Source organism: Bufo bufo, chromosome 10 (assembly GCF_905171765.1).
Source record: "Bufo bufo chromosome 10, aBufBuf1.1, whole genome shotgun sequence".
NCBI classification, from domain to species: Eukaryota; Metazoa; Chordata; class Amphibia; order Anura; family Bufonidae; genus Bufo; species Bufo bufo.
The window spans coordinates 86,162,877-86,183,426 of NC_053398.1; the positions used below are offsets into that span (position 1 = coordinate 86,162,877).

Consider the following 20,550-nt stretch of genomic DNA (forward strand, 5'->3'; position numbering starts at 1 on the left):
CCGTTATGCAGCCCATAGACTTCTATTGTGACGAAATGAATAACGGAATGCCTCTAAAGGCATTCAGTTATGCAATCCGTCATAGAATTGCATTATGGTCCGTGGTAATGGAATCCATAACGCAATTCACCTTCTACCAGTAAACGAAGCGTGAACGAATTTAAAAATATGAAATTCGCTCATCTCTAGTTATAACTTCTAATGAAGATAATGTGCACAGTTATAACTGATAGGAAGAGTCTTGATTGTCTATTGAACTAATGTCTATTAATACCAGAGTAACATCATGGAAAACACTTGACACTACCATCAGAGGCTTATTATTATATAAAAAAAGACCTGGACATGGCATAGTTTACATTTTGAAATTAATAGTTGTCCTTCCTCCCAAACTCCAATATCATTGTACATGGCATTAAAACTCTAAGGCCTATTTCACACGGGCGTTGCGTGTGACGTGCGGGAAAAGATGCGGGTGCGTTGCGGGAAAATGCGTGATTTCCCCCCCGCGAGTGCAAAGCGTTTTAATGCGTTTTGCGCGCTCATGAGAAAAATCAGCATGTTTGGTACCCAGACCCGAACACGGACTTCTTCACAGAAGTTCGGGTTTGGGTTAGGTGTTGTGCAGATTTTAGTATTTTCCCTTATAACATGGTTATAAGGGAAAATAATAGCATTCTTAATACAGAATGCTTAGTAAAATAGGGATGGAGGGGTTAAAAAAAGAAATTAATTCACCTCATCCACTTGTTCGCGCAGCCCGGCTTCACTTCTTTCCTCTTCTTTGAGTACCTGGGAGAAAAGGACCTTTGGTGACGTCACTGTGCTCATCACATGGTCCATCACGTGATGAGCGCATTGACATCACCAAAGGTCAGTTTTCTTCTAGGTACTCAAATAAGAAGAATGAAGACAAGCCGGGCTGCACGACCAAGTGGATGAGGTGAGTTTAATTTTTATTTTATTTTTTAACCACTCCATCCCTATTTTACTAAGCAGAATGTTATTATTTTCCCGTATAATCATGCTATAAGGGAAAATAATAAAGATTGGGTCCCCATCCCGATCGTCTCCTAGCAACCATGCTTCAAAATCGCACCGCATCCGCACTTGCTTGCGGATGCTTGCGATTTTCACGCAGCCCCATTCACTTCTATGGGGCCTGTGTTGCGTGAAAAACACACAATATAGAGCATGCTGCGATTTTCACGCAACACACAAGTGATGCGTGAAAATCACCGCTCATGTGCACAGCCCCATAGAAATGAATGGATCTGGATTCAGTGCGGGTGCAATGCATTCACCTCACGCATTGCACCTGCACGGAAAAACTCGCCTGTGTGAAAGAGGCCTAACAGTCATATGTCTTAATTGGCATAAAAACAAGCAATGACTAATAGCAGCTGCCATTTTTTTTTCCATTTGTCTTAGCAGAAATGGGTATTTGGTAAACTACATGTCACCTACATGTCACTAATGTTATCCCCGGTGCATATTACATTAGGGCTTAATCACACTAGCATCTTAAAGGCTATGTGCACCTTTGGGGACGTGTTTTTTATTATTATTGCATTGTACTCATTTTGAGCTAAATATTTTTTTTTTTAATTGGTCTTTATTACAAATATGGAACCTTTTTTTCTGTACAGAGCTGAGATACTCTAATAGAGGGATCTGAATTTTCTCTCTTTTCCGTTAGACCAGGAGCAGATGGACTCCTTATCTCAGCTCTCTGCCATTATAAACACTCATTATAGCTCAGTTCTTATTTTTCTGATAATAATCTGGTTAAACAATTGTTTAGGACCTTTTAGTAAATTAGAGATAAGGGTAAGGCTACTTTCACACTAGCGTTTTGGCTTTCCGTTTATGAGATCCATTCAGGGCTCTCAAAAGCGGCCCAAAATGGATCAGTTTTGCCTTAATGCATTCTGAATGGAAAAGGATCCACTCAGAATGCATCAGTTTGCCTCCGATCAGTCACCATTCCGCTCTGGAGGCGGACACCAAAACGCTGCCTGCAGCGCTTTGCTGTCAGCCTAACGAATTGGAGCCAAACTGATCTGTCCTGGCACACAATGTAAGTCAATGGAGAAGGATCCATTTTCTCTGACACAATCTGGCACAATAGAAAAAAATGGTCCCCCATTGACTTTCAATTGTGTTCAAGACGGATCCGTCATGGCTACAGAAGACATAATACAATCGGATCCGTTCATGACTGATGCATGCAGTTGTATTATTGTAACGGAAGCGTTTTTGCAGATCCATGATGGAGCCACAAAAAACGCTAGTGTGAAAGTAGCCTTATTAGATGACCATCACAAAATGAAAGTAAAAAGTACTATGATTTTTAGCCCAAAATGAGTCAAATGCAATCATTAGAAAATTTGCCTCCAAAGGTGTACATAGCCTTTAAACCTCCATTTGCTCTTCCATTTACTTCATTAAGAAAATGTGAATAGATTTGGGCAGATGGAAGAAAAAATCCTCCAGAGTAGGGACGCCCCACCCATTAAGCCACATCCTCATCGCCACCGGGGGGCGGGGGCCTTCACAGTAGTTATTAACCCCTTTCAGCAGTCCCCCCTTCAGTGAATGGGGGACTGCTGAAAGGGGTTAATAACTACAGTGAAGGGCCTAACCGTCTGGGCAACCCCACAGATCATCCTAACCTATGGTCAGCCTAATTTTAAATTAAGCAAACCCCCCAACTATAAACTAATCACACATTCTGCTGCTGGGATGCCAGAATCAGTTATAATCTGTGAAGGAACCCATCAACAAGTGTAGGAAGTTGGAACCCATTAACCCCCCTTGTACTTGTTCCGCTACTTGCAGGCTGTGCGGGCATGAGTTCAGAACTTCAATCACTTCGGTCCGCAATTCTGTTCTGCGGCGCATGATCCTGCAAGACCATTGACCTCCTGCGGCGGGTCTCGCGGGATCACGCGCCGCAGAACAAAATTGCAAACCGAAGTGACAGAAATTCTGAACTCATACCTGCGCAGCCTACGAGTAGCGGAACAAGTACAAGGGGGTTGGGGGATGATCTGTGGGATTGCCCAGACGCTAGGAATAGCCTAATAAAATAAAAAAAATCCCACCAGCATAATCATTCGGGGCACTGGACAAAACATGTTTTGACCTAATGACGCCCCTGCTCCAGAGACAAAGTAGAAGTCTCAGAGCCTAGTGTGGGCCCAGATTCTAGATGACATGATAGGAATAGTTTTCAGATACTGAAATTGCATGGCTGATATTCTCAACAATACCATGGGCAGAACATTTACATCCAGCATACTTTGCAATATCAACAGCAGCTCCAATTTTCTCTAGATTTAAGTATGTCTTGTTATTATCACTGTAGAAATGTCAATTGACATGATTATATTTCTAGAAATGTAACCTTAGCACGTGCAATACGTTCCCCTGCGCTGGTTCCATTTCAATCTTTACTGCAGGCAAGTTCTGGTCATAACTGTGGTGCCATAGAGATTCACTATAAACTGCTGTGATCAGCTCAGGTTATACCATCAGTTAATTCCATTGCAACACTAACGTGTACGGTATTTCCACCACAGTGAACAGAGTCTATTTACTAGGGAGCAAAAGCTTATATGTTCAGCACTTTCAATAGAATGGTTCTGTTTGATAAATAGACCATCTGACATATGCAAACAGAGCTGTATGATTCAGCAAAACTAATATACATGGCTTTACACGTTCCAGAATTCTGCAAATTGAAGTAGGAAATGAATTCAGGAAATAACCAGCAGAGCATGCAAGGTGACCTTAAAGGGAGTCTGTCATCAGCATTTCACGTTTGTAACCCTTCCCATAGCTTTCAAGCATGCTTACAGTTAATAAAAACGTTACCTTTAGCATCAATCCTGGACTTATAAAACCGTCAAAAAACATCTTTGTAGCATATACAAATGAGGGCTCGCAAGTGCCCAGGGGCGGCGTTACGCTCGTAGGTGCCCTGCTAGCTCAGCCTTTTCTTCGCTTCCCCCCGCCCCTTCCTTCCCTCCGCCCGCCCATCCTTTCCATCTGACCGCCTATCTACTAACTTGTTGTTTCGCCGAGATCCGGGGCCTGCGCAGTCAGTCCGTCAGCCGGCGCATGCACACTGCGATGCCCATTCCTTGTACGGCATCACAGTAATTAATGTGCATGCGCCGGCTGACGGACTGACTGCGCAGGCCCCGGATCTCGGCGAAACAACAAGTTAGTAGATAGGCGGTCAGATGGAAAGGATGGGCGGGCGGACGGAAGGAAGGGGTGGGGGGAAGCGAAGAAAACGCTGAGCTAGCAGGGCACCTACGAGCGTAACGCCGCCCCTGGGCACTTGCGAGCCCTCATTTGTATATGCTGAAAAGATGTTTTTTGACGGTTTTATAAGTCCAGGATTGATGCTAAAGGTAACGTTTTTATTAACTGTAAGCATGCTTGAAAGCTATGGGAAGGGTTACAAACGTGAAATGCTGATGACAGACTCCCTTTAAATTCTGCAGATGGAACACCCAATGTCCATATCTCTACCCTTCTATATTTAATGCATGCCACAGGACATGGTGAAGACCCGATTGTCGTTACTAGAGATACATATAGGATGGATAACCTGTCTTGCTAACTATTCTATCCTTACATTCAATTTATTCTTTGTACTTTCATCCTGAAGATCTCAGACATGAACATTTGGTGACTTATTAAACAGTATGCCTGCTATACAATCAAAGGTAGAAAGGTGCTGAAAGGCACAATGTCAACCTCGCAAATGGCAATATGTATGAGTCTAGAATGAAATATCTGAAACTGGTAAAAGAAATGATTTCATTTTACACACACAGGAGACTAAAAGGTTGTCTTGTTTTTCTTGGTTAGTAAGGTTCTGTACACACTGTTGTGTCACATAGTTGTCATTTACATTTATTTATTTACCCACCTCTGGGACCCACACCAAGAATGGAGCAGGGAAGGTGGTGGCCGGAGGACCCTGGGTCCAGCCACCACCAAACGCTCTCCCCATAGTACACCACGCTTGCGTGGCCACCACTCACATTCATTTCTATGGGGCCAATTGAAATAGCTGAGCCAGTGCTCGGCTATTTTCGATGGCCCCATAGAAATTAATGGAGGGCGGCTGCGCATGAGCAATGCGCTTTTCACAACTTTCGGGGATCAGTTCTCAGAGTAGGTGAGGGTCCCATGTGTGGGACCCACACCCATCAGACAATGGAGGCATATCACCAAGAAGTTTGATTAGTTCGAAATTAATTTGTCACAAATCGTTATAAATCAGGTATACCCAGGCCACTTTGCCTAATCATATTTCTCCCACTTGGCCCAATCTCAGTGTGAAGGCTTGGAACTTAACCCTTTCCCGACTGCCAACAGTAAATTTATATTGACGGCTGCACATTTAAAAATGGAGCCTCGTGGTGTCTGCTGTTTTAAAGAGGAGAAACACAGCCCTAATGTTCACGACCAGCGGTAATACCTTCAGATGCCATGGTCATCTTGGTGTGCCCTGGCTCTTCTCTGCGGGGATCGAAGGAGCCAGAGAGTGTATGTAGCAGCCCCTGTCCTTCTGTGTGATGGTACCAGAGATGGTACACAGCATTTATCTGGTAAAACCTTCCTCAAAGCAATAAAATTGAGCGATTCACAACAGGGTTGACCATAGTCCCATGTGGATCCCTCCATAAGATCCAGGATCCCTCCCTTCTATGAATCTAATGGTAATTAAATTTTAAAATTATTAGGGTTAAAACCAGATGCTGAACATGGTGGATAGATCAAAGGTGGCTGCTGGATTATTGCAGCAACACTTTCCCTAGCACATGAGCACTTGTCACATGTCTCCCTATTCTTAGTTCACAGGACAATGGCAGAGACCGCGTACGATTAGTTTTTTTTATAGGGGATGGCTACCCATGGATTGTCTGGCTGCACAGCATAATGGGTGATCTTGCATTCCTGAGCTTTTAACTTTTCCTTTGTAACGACCATTTTAGGAAAACCTGATTCGTTAACACGAAACGCGCAAAAATGCAGGTTCATTGCAATTCAAAGTTTTCCTAAACTTCGGACTGAATTCCACTTCGAATGTTTTGCTTCACTCAACACTAGTACTAATATTACAGTCTCCCAGACCCAGATGTAAAGTGGCTTCACTGGCTGTAGCAGTGACTCAACTCAACCAGTCATTGATTAAGCATGTCCTGTGTTTCAAGAGAGACCAGGAAGCAGACAATGGCAGGGGACCCAGTCAGCATTGGAAGAAGGATCAGCAGGTGAATCAGTGAGGTGAGTTCAGATCTGTTTACCTATATATTAATTCTTATTTGGTTAAGGATGCCAATTTTGCACAAGGACAACTCAATACAATAGCGCAACATGCTAGCAAAACCCTTGGCAAGCTGCATTTAACAACACAACCACTGGGTAGCCACATATATACACACATATAGGATAGACATCTTGTGACATAATATTACAAAATTATGCTGTTTTGAAAAGCTGGTCATCTCATGACACATATCAGGACATGTCCAGAAATAGGAAAGATAGGGAAGGAACATCTGTCTTTTTTTTTGTTACCTATTGTTAGGCCTCATGCACACGGCCATTCCGTTTTTTGCGGTCCGCAACCGCGGATCCGCAAATAATGGAAGCCGCCCGTGATGCCTTCCGCAATTTGCGGAACGGGCGCCGGCAATATGAATGCCTATTCTTGTCCGTAAAGTGCGGACAAGAATAGGACATGTTATATTTTTTTAGAGGGGGCCGCGGAACAGAGCCACGGATGCTGACAGCACACGGAGTGCTGTCCGCATCTTTTGTGGCCTCATTGAAGTGAATGGGTCCACATCCGGCTCGGATGCGGACCCAAACAATGGTCGTGTGCATGAGGCTTAAGTTTGTTATTGGTAATTTTTATTTGCTGGCCAACATATTTAAGCGCCCTTCAACCTACTTTTAAAAACCTGCAAAATACAAAACAGGGTATTATAATGCCAGTTTAATTTTAATGCTGATAGATGCAAAGTAATCGTATTACTACTACATACATATGAATGAAATGGGAAAAAAACTAGGGACTTTAGAACAAGAGAAGGACTTGGGTATGCTGGTTACAATTAAATTAAGCAGCAGTATTCAATGTCAAGAAGCAGCTGCAAAAGCATCCAAGATTTTAGATAAAAAGAGAGATAAAATCTTGTGATTCCAATGTACTATTACCCGTAAATTCCTTGAAATACAAAATCTTGACAATTGAATTCAGGTTTTGGCTACACAGAGCAAAAAAGGGTTCAAAACCAGATGACCATATCATTAAGGGAGAGTTCACATAAGAAGAACAGAAATAAAAAGAAAAAAATGGATCCTGTGCATCAGTTATGCATCTTTGTCATCTTTTTGAGCCATTTCCATTTGAGATCTTTTTTTTCAGATGAGAAAATAGTCCTGCATGCAGTACTTTTTTTTTCCGTCCAAAAAAATTGATCTCAGATGGAAATTACTCAGATGCAAATAAGATGCACAGGAAACTTCTTTTTTTTTTTTTACAGGAATCAGTATTTTCTGTTCTTCTGATGGATCAGAAGAACGGAAAAATAGCGGTGATGTAAAAATGATTTTTAAGAATTGATTTGTCTCATGGGTCGTTCATCCAGGGAGTTATTCTGATTGCCTGATTAGAGTCGGGAAGGAATTTCTTTCCCCTAAAGTGGGGGAAATTGGCTTCTACCTCATGTTTTTTTTTTGCCTTCTTCTGGATCAACTTGCAGGATAACAGGCTGAACTAGATGCACAGATGTCTTTTTCAGCCTTATAAACTATGTTACTAAGAAGGGTTCTGCACCTGCGATGGGTTCTTCCCACGGCTGAGGATACTTCAACTGCCGCTTGATTGACAAGGCTGGACATCTCACCCAGCCCTGACAATCTTGCGCCTGTGCCACTGCTCTGAGTAGCGGTACAAGTGCAGATGTTCTGTTTCCGCTACATAAGCAGTGACTGCACATGTGCCCCTAAACTTCCAGGTAGCGACGCATGTGCTTGTCTGGGCTAAATGAAATTTCACCAAAAAACTTCATTTGTTACTAATTACTTTGTCTTGAAGCACATTCCTTTGTATGTAAGGGACGCAATGACAGGGAACAGAAATCACACTGCCCCCATCATTGACCACAATTTTAGCCTATCAGGGGTTAATCAGGTTTAAAAAAAAACGTACTTTATCCATTTGCTTCCGTATAGGCCATCGTGGCCATCTTAATTGAAGACACCGCACAAAATCTGGTGATGTCACCATGCTTGACCAGTATGCTGGCGTGGTGACATCATGTGTCACCCTGTGCAAGGTTTTTATCGGTCTCTGCAATAAAGATAGCTGCGACGGCCTTTTCACGCGCAAATGGATGAGGTGAGTATGTTTTTTTATAAACCATTTCAGGCAAAATAGATTTGTTACAACGAAGCACAAGGAAATGTAACTTTTCCTGAAATTTAGATCGAAGTCAATTAGTTTGGCTTTGATTCGATTAACAGTAGTTAGAGTAGTCAAACTATGAAATTCCATACCAAGACATAGCGAAAGCAGGCACTATATCAGAATTAAAAAAATAAAAATAAAGAGCTAAATACTTATCTAATGCCAAATGGCATTTATGATCATTATTGAGAAAAGTTTATGATCATTATTGAGAAAAACACAATTATTATAATATACACCAGAAAGCTACCACAAACCAGCCATCGTAGATTCAGTTCTGGTATATGGACAGGCCAAGATGCACCACGATTACTAAGAGGTATACTTGTTATATGTGCGTTTGACAGCTGACGTTATCTGTGTTGATCCCATGTTCATATGTGTCCACATTGCTCAGAAAAATGAAGTTTTACTATATGAAAATGAGCCTCTAAGAGTAATGGGGATATTGTCATTACTCATAGAGACTCAGCTCTCTTTGCAACTGCCATGTTTCCTGTACTTTGATTTACAGAGTCAGGCAGTGTAAATGTGATCACACCTGCCTTGCCCTGTCAATCAAAGTAGTGCATGTAGTTTCTACAAATGAAGTTTTTACTTTTCCCACTTTATAATTTTATTCCTTTTAAATATGCAGCTAAAAGTTCAAAACATATATGAGTCTATGCTGTGAAGGATACCATAGATACAGGGCATGTGATATGCCTTAGCCTTTTTTTTTTATTATTATTCTCAATTTTGCATATGCCAGATAAAAAGCCCATTCCAAAAACAGCTTCATGTTTATAGTAAGTTTCCCTGACCTTTCCCAGAATATGCAGTAGACTCCACATCAATAAATAACAAAATTGCATAATCACTGCTCTGATGTCTGGTCTATGTGTAAACTTTGGATAAAAGATTGCTACCACACATATGAAAAGATAGAATTAAATGTTTGCAATGAATGTAAATGTCTTCAATGGACAGTTGAAATGTAAATTTACTATCATTTACAAAATTGGCTTTTACAATATGAATTATGAAAAAAAGAGTGGACAAAATAACAGTAAAGGATAAAGAAGACAACTTTTCTGATAATGTTTAGGAGATTTATTAAATTTGTAAGTTTTATTTTGAAGAATTCTCTTCACCTTCTCACTCCGTCATTTTTAAACCATCCTCCCAATCCCCACAAAAATTACCTTTGTCTAGCAGCCATTCGTCTACAACACGACCCAGGCGGTAGGGGATGCGCTGACGGGCAAGCGCCAATCTTTCACTATCTGGGTTCCCTTTATAGAGTTTTAATAAAAGAACATTAGATGCATTAGAATCTGAAAGGCGAAAGGTTAGAGGTTAACAGTTCATGGAACAGTTACAGTAGTTAGAAAATGGTTAAGAGAGATTTAAGATTAGTCCCATTATGCCTTCATTTATTAGAACCAGTTATGCAAAACAATATAAATAGTATGGACTGCAAAATCTGGGAAACCAATGACAGATAACTGTCTACTACTTCCATACTCCATCCTAAATCTTGTTAGTTTAATACTACAGATTATTTCACTTTCATACCACCCCTAACCTACAACACGTGTCCATCCTCTTGGCATCCACTTGACTAGATAGAATCAATACATTCAGTGAAAGCATACCAGAGACCAATTGGTACCTTGAAAGCTATTATTTTGCTATAACAGATAAGTGATTATTCTTGTCATTAAAGTCATATTTACTCTTGCTCATTTTATTCAGAGAGCATCTTGAAGATTACATGTTTTCCTTGTAGGTTTAGAAGCATTTTTTGGGGGGAATATGACGTAATTGCATCAATGCAGTGACTCTAATATTTCATTGTTTATCGTGTGTCAATTATTGCTGTACCTCAGAAATAATAGAAGGCTGTCATTTCTAAGGGCTATCAGTGCTATAAGGGAAAACATACAAAGCACAAGGTAGGAAAGGAGAGAATGTTCCACGGCTAAGATATAGTTGAAGGGTCCAGGGTGCTTCTATGGACATACAGTAAATTCTGAAACCACAGACAGACGGAAGTGAACAACATGCTGGATATGTGCAAGAGTCAAGGCATAGAGGTAGGAGACACGAGTTTGGCACTAAAATACAAAATCTTCCTGAACTTTACAAAATGCAAACAAATTCACACTTACAAATGTTGGGAGGTTTAGAAGTCTTCACGCAGAAACATAGAAATACCAGCTAATAACAACCACGTTCACTTAGAAAAGACAAAATGCAGTTAATAAATCGGTTTTTCAATTGCCAGCCAATTTGTCAATGCTGAGCTTCATAGCTGGCGGATCTATGTGTAATGAACACTGAAAGACAGTTATTACAACTTGGCAAAGAAAAGGTAAAGCAGTTTCCAATAACAACCAATAAGATATCAGCTCTTATTGGTCCTTTTGAAACTGAAATGCAATCTGATTGCCTGCAACTCCTCCATTTTGTACTGGTTTTGATAACTGTCCCCCAATCTGAATTGTTTTGTGAGCCACAATTTGCAATCTCTGTAAATGTCCTCCTATTCCCATAGGATAAATAATGCTGGTATTGCTGCTTTTGGAAGCCTGGTCTAGAGCAGAGTCCATGCTATTCCTTTTAAACCCAATAGCAAATAGAACAATATACTATCTAAAAATAAAAAATAAAAAAAAACTACAGCATGGCACAAAGTGCACTTTTCCCAAATCTTGCATTCCAAGTATATTCTTCAGTCTAAAATTACTCTGGTTGTAATGAGGGCAGAATGGAATAAAAGCTAAGCTCTAGTTAGTTCCGTTTAGAAAATAGTTAAGGGGATAGTCGGGAAGTTTAGACTCAGATTACCAGTAGATTTAAGCACGAGGTTTATCAGTACTTTTTGTTAATTAATTCATATTTTCTCATTATTTATTCAGTCAAGATTCAACACATACCTTATAGAGAAAACAATTTCTTGCATTTTTTTTAACCAAATATTATAAAAATTACAAGCAGCATTTAAGAATACAGCTTAATGGGGAGATAAAATGGATCCAATTTGCAAAAGCTCAGTGCAAGTAAATGGGTTTCTATTAGGTCCGGGAGTCACATAAGGCCAACATTGTTTAAGAGTTCATCTACATGTAAACATTGACCTGCATAAATGTCCTATAACTCGTGTACGTAAATGTGACAAGATAATATTCTTCTCTATTTGTGTTTGGAAGTTTTCAGAATGGTCTATGGAAAAATGTCTAATAAATTTGAAAGAAACTGGAATCTACAATAGCCAGTTAGACATAAAGAATGGTAGAAGGCATGATAGAGCACTATTAATGAGAAAGTAAGAGTGCTGAGGTCAAGGGCATGGTGGGAACCTTTCCTCACATTATACACTTAGATGCTTCTACCAGGAAAAGGGATGATTTGATTGTGATTATCTAGCCATGGACATTCTGTGGCAATGCTGTGTCGGGTGCTTGCATCTGGCTTGTTCACTGGTGCATCTGCTTGCTATCTCCAAACATGTAGTCTAAAGCTTTACAAACCTGAGTCCCCTCATGTTTGAACAATATCTTCTTACAAGTTTCTGACTATCATTAACTGAATACTAGTAAAGTACTGTATGTATGTGTTAAATAGTCATCATTTACAGCAATACCTGCCATTTGCTGTACAAGGGGCAATCTTTTTACTGCATGACAAAAACAGCAGTATTAGGAACTGCTTTCAAATAAAGACTACCATTAGCTATAGCATGGCATGGACCCTTGGGGGAATTACTTTCCATGTACATTATTTGTACTTGCTTTCCTCACCTGCAGGGTACCTTTCGTTGACTGGCCAGCTGTCCACCTGCAAGGTAGCATTACCCCCACTACGGGTAAATCGGACCACATGATACTTCCCATCGCTCACCAGGGCCCCTGGTTCTTCAATAGTTATATCATCTGTGCCCACATTAAAAATCACGCCCACTGTGCCCTGGTCCTAAAGGGAAAAAAAAAACAGTAAAAAATTAATTTATTGCCGAACAAATACATTTGCTAAATCATGTGGCTCAAAGAAAATATTTCACCAAAATGTTTAGATGCCCGTTAAACCAGACAGTAGCACATATCATTTTTTCTAATCTGATTTTATTTTCCGATTGCAGATTTTTTTGTTCTATTTCCTTAACATTATTATGAGGGCTGCCATCTTGCTGAGCTGTTCTTAACAGCATCTAGAAAGCATTAAGGAAATTACTTTTTGGCAGCCACATGGGCCATACACACAATGGACAAGAGGGGACCAGTGTTCCCTGTAAGCTGCATGGGCTCGCAGTTTCCTTTATGCCTCCGCTCAGGACCTCTGCAGGCCCTCTCACCGCCGTAGCCCGGACTTCATGTAATGGTGTATGCCTGTTCTGTACTCTGGGGAAGCCCACCATGGCAATGCACACAATTTTCACTTAATTGCTGTAGTGGGTGGCCCTAGAACTCGGAACAGGCACCCACCATATTGCCCACAGTTCTCTTAACGTCCTGGCGTTATCCAGTGTCAGCGCTCCAGGCTGGCCCCGCCTTCTTCCTCATGCGCTGATGCTACTGGAAGAGGAGAACATGTGCATACACTGTGCCACACAATATACAGTATACCTCTACACTGTGTAGGGGTTATACTGTTTATTGTACAGCATGACGCAGGGGTTATAATGTCCGGCATGGTGTTACCTCCATACATTTGCTGTACAGTATACATTATAATCCTTGTACCATGCTGTACAATATACAGTATAATCCCTGCACCATGCTTTACAATGTACATTATAATCCATACGCTATGCCAATATACAGTATAACCCCTACACCAAGCTATACAATGTACATTACAATCCATACACCATGTCATACAATATACAATATAGTTCATACACCATGCTGTTCAGTATACATTATAATCCATACACCATGCCGTTCAATATACAGTAAAGTTCATACACCATACCATACAATATACAGTATAACACCTAGACTGTGGGGTTATTGTGTATATTGTACGGCATGATGTATGGATTATAATGTATATTGTACTGCATGGTGGCGGAATTATAATGTATACGGTATAGCATGGTGTATGGATTATAATGTATATTATACAGCATTGTGTAGGGGTTATATTGTATATTGTACAGCATGGTGTATGAACTATACCGTATATTGTACAGCATAGTGTATGAGCTATACTGTATATTGTACTGCATGGTGTATGAACTATACTGTATATTATACAGCATGGGGCAGGGATTATACTGTATTGTACAGGATGCTGCAGGGGTTACACTGTATGCTCTTTGATGTGACAATTATCTTAGGTTTTCCTATTCCCCATCTTTGATGCCGCTGTCCCGAGCTCTGAGCCGACCCGCTCAGCAGCTGCCAAGGCTTAGAGGGAACACTGGAGGGGGCCCCATTGACTTCAATGGGAAAGTTTTCTAGGCATGCTCTGTGACATGTGCAGAGATCATTGTACAAGGAAAGAATAGATAAGATTTGACAACCCCTTATTGTGAATGGATGAATGTGTCTTATCTATACACAGAGGTGATATCATTACAGGCAGGATTAGCCACCACAAATTCTTAAAAAATTTGTTAAACATAAAAACTTAATTTGAACAATAGGTCATTTTCTGATTACATACAGTATTCCATTAAACACAAACTCACAGAATAATAAATTATTTTCTATGGAAAATAATTCAACAGACCAGCTTCAGAAAAAGTCTTAAAATGAACATTTCAAAATAAAACAAAATATTTTAAAATTAAGTAGCACAAAGTTATTTCAACAATTTTCTTAAACAGAGTTGTAGATAAGGCTTAGGCACTGAGGTGTTTTAAAATCAACATTTTCTGGAAATTAGAATAGAGTTTACATGAAATACATATGGTGACGTCTATCTTCTAAAATGTTTACACAATTCTACTAGAGGAAAACATAGAGGCATTTTGTGGGAAACACATCTCATTGTTCAGCTACAGTAGATACCTTCTTCACAAGCCACAAACATTTTGCTACTGTTTGATCTACAGTATATTTAGCATTGCTGAATTGAGTTTATGCTAAAACAATGTTTTTGCCATATTTTGATATTTTGTTTATAGCGTTCTTAATATTTATGTTGACAAAATATTTTGACCAAACCAGTTTAACATTCCTGTTTATATGGTTAGATTAAATGCATTTACCCTCTTCCACATGTACCTTTTATAGAAAATTTGTCAAGTGTTCCTGATCAATAAATAAAATGTAATATTTTACAGAGGAAAGCTGAGTAAGCACATAACACACTTATTGAATTCTTACTGCCTTTCAGTTTAGTGTTCATAACTTTCAGTTTAGTGTTCATAACTTAAAATGGGATTAATTAGGTAGTAGCAAGGTGGAAACCACTACTATACAAAAACATGAAAAACGTACTTCGGACAATTTATTTAAACATGGAAATCTAAATGATTATGGTACTGTCAACAAACTTTGCATACATTAATAATACTTGAGAATATAAGAAACTTTGTAATAGATCTGATCAGAGAAAAAATTCCTTTTGTCATTTTCCCTTCCTCCAAAACTATGCATTCACTCTGAATTCACTTCTAAATTTGTCTTAGGCCATTTAAGGGATCAGCTTACATGCTGAACATAGAAGTCTATGGAGGGAAGAGGAAAAAGGATGGAAGAGAAGCCAAGTGAGAGATAATCAGAGAGACAGAAACAATCACACTGCTGCAGCAAAATATTTAGCTGTGTTATAGCTACTTCTCCGTATAAGAGAGACAATGGCAGGGGAACCGAATCTGCTCTAGTTTCTGAGAGCAGTGTATGGAATGTATCATAGCAGTCTCCACCCTAGCTCAAAAAATCTTAGATCCTGAGATACAGCTGAAGAAAAATGCCATACAGATATCATATAATGGCCAGCTATAGTGCTGCTCTACATGTGCCTTCAAAAAGTATTGAAACCCCTTGAACTTTTACACATTTTTTTCACTTTAAACCTACAATCTTTAATGTATTTCATTAGGATTTTATGTGTGAAGTAAAATTGATACATGATTTTCAAAATGTGTAATAAATAATAATCTGAAGAGTGTGGCGTGCTTTTGTATTTAGCCCCCTGTACTTTGATACCCCTAAATAAAATCGAGTGTGACCAATTGGCTTCAAAATTCACCTAATTAGTAATTTATTACTAATTTATTAGTAATATATTGTAATTTATTCTCAGTATAACTACAGCTGTTCTCTGAAGGCCTCACAGATTTGTTATTGAACATTAGTGATCAAACAGCATCATGAAAACCAAGAAACACAACAGACAGGTCAGGGATAAAGTTGCAGAGAAGTGTAAAGCATGGTTAGGATATAAAAAAATATCCCAAGCTCTTAACATTTCACAGAGCACTGTTCAATACATTATCCAAAAAATTGAAGGATTATGGCTAGAGATGAGCAAATTTTAAAAAAATTAGATTCTGCCGGTTCGCCAAATTTTTCGAAAACATTTGCTTCAATCTGAATTTATTTGCAGCGAATCGCGTTATAAAACTGCTATTTCCAGACTACAGAGAGCCTTTATAGGGGTGTAGAATACTTTGTTTTGCAGTAACACGCATAGGGAGTCTGCTGTGGTAGTGAAACGATACTGTGAGTCAGTATGACAAGCAAATAACAGGCGTCGCTCTTAGAATCACTGCATACTTCACTTATTTGGGCAGTCACGGGGCCAAAACTGACCAAATAATTAAAGTATCAACTCAGCCTTACAGGTCGATGTTAGCGCCAAGAAGAAACGCACTCCTTTTACACCGTCGTCAGCTGATTCCACATAGATGTCTACAGAACCTGTTCTATTAAACGCTTATACAAGTAGAGCCCCCCCCGACAGAGTGGGGAGGGTGTCAGTGTGTTGACGTCACAGATTATTTTGCCCTTCCTCTGTTCCGTCACAACAATAACCCCTCAAAAAACGGATCCTGTCTGTTGAGCATTTACCTTCACTCAGTCAGCATTTGTTCAATAATCCATCAGTATTGCTAATGCCCAAAAAAAAACAGGAGTGAATTTAAAACAGAGATGCCACACGAACCAAATATTTGCATGTCTTCTGTGTTTTTTACCCACTCCTGCTTTTGGTTACCAATTCATAAGCCAATTCTGATGGGACTATACAGGCCTTAAAGCGGCTACACAGACAGGATCCATTGTGTGTCTCATTTTTCCTTCCTTCTGACAGATCAGAAGAAGTGTCAAATAAATTATGATGTCAGCCAAAATAATGGACCTGTCATGAAGTGGGGAAGGGTGGGAACAGCATGAGAAGTCCACAGAGTAGACCTATGACATAGTGGTGAGGTGAAATCAGCATAAGGAGACCACAGAGTGGCCCAATGACAGGGACTGGAGGTGGAAGCAGTATGAGGAGGCCACCGAGTGGACAATGACAGAGTCTGGAGGTGGCAGCATCATGAGTAGGCCACAGAATGGCACAACGACAGAGTCTGGAGGTGGCGGCAGCATGAGTAGGCCACAGAATGGCACAATGACCGAGTCTGTGGGGGCAGCAGCATGAGTAGGCCCAGAGTGGCACAACGACAGAGTCTGGAGGTGGCAGCAGCATGAGTAGGCCACAGAGTGGCACAATGACAAAGTCTGGAGGTGGCAGCAGTATGAGGAGGAGGAGGCCACAGAGTGGCACAATGACCGAGTCTGGAGGTAGCAGCAGCATGAGTAGTCCACAGAGTGGCACAACGACAAAGTCTGGAGGTGGCAGCAGCATGAGGAAGCCACAGAAAGGCACAATGACAGAGTGTCGATCGACCAAGATACTTCTAGGGGAACCTGCCCGGTATGAACAGAGTGGAGAGGGTGTCAGCAGTAAGTTTGTGTTGATGTCACCGATTATTTTGCCCTTCCTCTGATCCGTCAGAGCAATAACCCACAAAAAACGGATCATGTCTGTTGAGCATTTGCCTTCACTTGGTCAGCATTTTTTCAGTAATCCATCAGTATTGCTCATGCTAAAAAAAAAAAACGGAGTGGATCTAAAACAGAGTTACCAATTCATAATCCAATTCTGATGTGACCATACAGGCCTTAAAGCTGCTACACAGAGAGAGTGGCCCAATGACAGGGACTGGAGGTGGAAGCAGTATGAGGAGGCCACCGAGCGGCACAATGACCGAGTCTGGACTTGGCAGCAGTATGAGGAGGCCACCGAGTGGTACAATGACAGAGTCTGGAGGTGGAGGCAGCATAAGTAGGCCACCGAGTCGCACAATGAAGGAGTCTGGAGGTGGCAGGAGCATGAGTAGGCCGCAGAGTGGCACAACGGCAAAGCCTGGAGGTGGCAGCAACAGCAGCTGCATCAGGAGGAGGCCAAATAGTGGCACAATGGCAGAGCCTGGAGGTGGCATCAGCATAAGTAGTCCACAGAGTGGCACAAAGACAGAGTCTGGGGGTGGCAGCAGCATGAGGAAGCCACAGAATGGCACAATGACAGAGTGTCGATCGACCAAGATACTTCTGGAGGAACCTGCCTGGCATGAACAGGCCTCCAGTAGCTACAGACAATGACAAGACAAAGCGTCAAGATAGCTTTGAGCCCAGAAGAGTCACAATATAACTAGAGTTAAGCGGACAACTAAAAGTTCGGGTTCGACAGGTTCGGCCTCATTTCGCAAAAAAGTTTGAGTTCAGGACCCAAACTTGACCCAGAACCCGAGCCCCATTGAAGTCAATGGGGACCCGAACTTTGGAGCACTAAAATGCCTCTAAAAAAGTCATGGAAAGGGCTAGAGGGCTGCAAAAGGCAGCAAAATGTGGTTAAGAGCATGGCAAGTGCTCTGCAAACAAATGTGGATAAGGAAATGACTTAAAATTACATAAAATACGTAAAAATTAAAAATAATAATCTTGATCTAATATTAAATTATTTATATTTATTTTACATGTTGCATTGTGCCCACCCAAAAAATCACTGTAGAAAGGTCAGCCACAGATTGAACATACAGATAAATTATCTTTCTGTGTCCGGGGTGTAAAAATGGTGTATTGCACATGTGCCCTGGCTGTACAATTGTGTACCTGGCCTATGTTGGTGCAGGAACCTAACATCCGAGCCACTTGTAAATGACTGGCCTGATAACCGGGGAAATGTCACCCCCCCCCCTCCCCACACACACGCAAACAGATGGATTTGCTGAATTTATTGGCCTGGCTGTCACATATGCAGTGCAGGCCGCAGGGTTAGTTGAAAGACCAAACTGTGAATATGTCACCCAAAAATCCAACAGATAAATTTAGTGTATTTATTTGCCTGGCTGTCACATATGCAGGCTGCAAAGGTATTTTCTGGCCAAAGAAAAAAAAAAAATTTCACCAACAGTGAAACGGATTTAACTGATTTTCTTTCACCAACACAAATACAGCGCAGGCCGCAAAGGTACTTTATGGCAAAAAAAAAAAGTGTTTTTTTCACAAACAATGTCAAAGTTGTATTTACTGATTATATTTCACTGCAAAAGGCAGCAAAATGTGCTTAAGAGCATGGCAAGTGCTCAGCAAACAAATGTGGATAGTGCAATGACTTAAAATAACATAAAATAAGTAAAAATAAAAAATAATAATCTTGATCTACAAGGTGTAGGTCCATATGGAGTAGGAGGTTGAGGAGGCGGTGGATGTGGCGGTGTAGGTGGAAGCGGCGGTGGTGGAGGGGGAGGTAGCCAACCCTGGTATTTTTTAATAAATTTTTTTGTTTAAAGTAGGGTACACCCCAAAACATTGGGAAATATAAAAAATAAAACAATGAGAAAGTGCGCTGGAGTATAACAATGGCTGGGTGAGGCTGATATACATGTCTATTCTGCACAAGGTACGGACAAGTCCTGTGGGATCCATGCTTGTCTGTGATAGCGCCCCGTGCCGTGCTAAACACACGTTCAGACAATACACTGGCTGCAGGGCAGGTCAGCACCTCCAAGGAGTAAAGGGCAAGCTCAGGCCATGTGCCCAATTTGGAGACCCAGAAGTTGAAGGGGGCAGACCGATAAGTCAGTACGTGTAGGCGTGTGCACACATACTGCTCCACCATGTTGCTGAAATGCTGCCTCCTGCTAAGACGTTCCATATCAGCTGGTGGTGCTGGTTGTTGTGGCGTGCTGACAAAGCTTTTCCACATTTCAGCCATGCTAACCCTGCCTTCTGAGGTGCTGGTGGTGCCCCAGCTGCGTTGGCGACCTCTTTCTCCTCCTCTGCCTTGTGCTTCCACTGTGCCCCCCGCTGTCAGGTGGGAATGCCATCAACAGCGCATCTACCAGCGTGCGCTTGTACTTGCACATCATCCGATCACGCTCCAGTGACGGAATTAAGGACGGTACGTTGTCCTTGTAATGGGGATCCAGCAGCGTGGCCACCCAGTAATCAGAACAAGTTTGAATGTGGCCAACTCGGCGGTCTTTGCGGAGACACTGCAGCATGTAATCGCTCATGTGTGCCAGGCTGGCCAGAGGCAACGACAAGCTGTCCTCTGTGGGAGGTGTATCGTCTGTGTCCTCTGTATCCCCCCAGCCACTGACCAATGATGCCCATGAGCTGGTTTGGGTGCCACCCTGCTGTGAACACGGTTCCTCCTCCTCCATCTCCTCATCCTCCACCTCGTCATCCTCCAGAACTGTGCCCTGGCTGGACAATTGTGTATCTGGCGTATGTTGTGCAGGAACCCACCCTCTGAGCCACTTGTGAATGACTGGCCTAAAACCCTTGTAAATGATCCCTCTTCCTCCTCCTGTGCCACATCCTCTTCCATCATCGCCCGAAGCGTTTTTTTCAAGGAGGCATAGAAGTGGAATAATAACTACGGTGTCATCGGCACTGGCCATGTTGGTGGAGTACTCGAAACAGCGCAACAAGGCACACAGGTCTCGCATGGAGGCCAACTCATTGGTGGTTAAGTGGTGCTGTTCCGCAGAGCGACTCACCCATGCGTGCTGCAGCTGAAACTCCACTATCGCCTGCTGCTGCTTGCACAGTCTG

The 20,550-nt window shown here is 41.5% G+C and overlaps 1 protein-coding gene across 2 annotated transcripts in view; it reads right to left on the reverse strand.

The window, feature by feature from the left end:
• Positions 1-20,550, reverse strand: part of NRXN2 (neurexin 2) — a 586,635-nt gene that overhangs the window by 161,873 nt on the left and 404,212 nt on the right. The window contains exons 3-4 of one of the 2 annotated variants that reach the window (XM_040409374.1): positions 12,289-12,460; positions 9,688-9,777 (exon numbers count right to left, since the gene is read on the reverse strand). In XM_040409374.1, coding sequence (XP_040265308.1) covers positions 9,688-9,777; positions 12,289-12,460 — 262 coding nt within the window. The remainder of the gene's footprint in view (positions 1-9,687; positions 9,778-12,288; positions 12,461-20,550) is intronic. The other variant, XM_040409373.1, reaches the window with a different exon arrangement.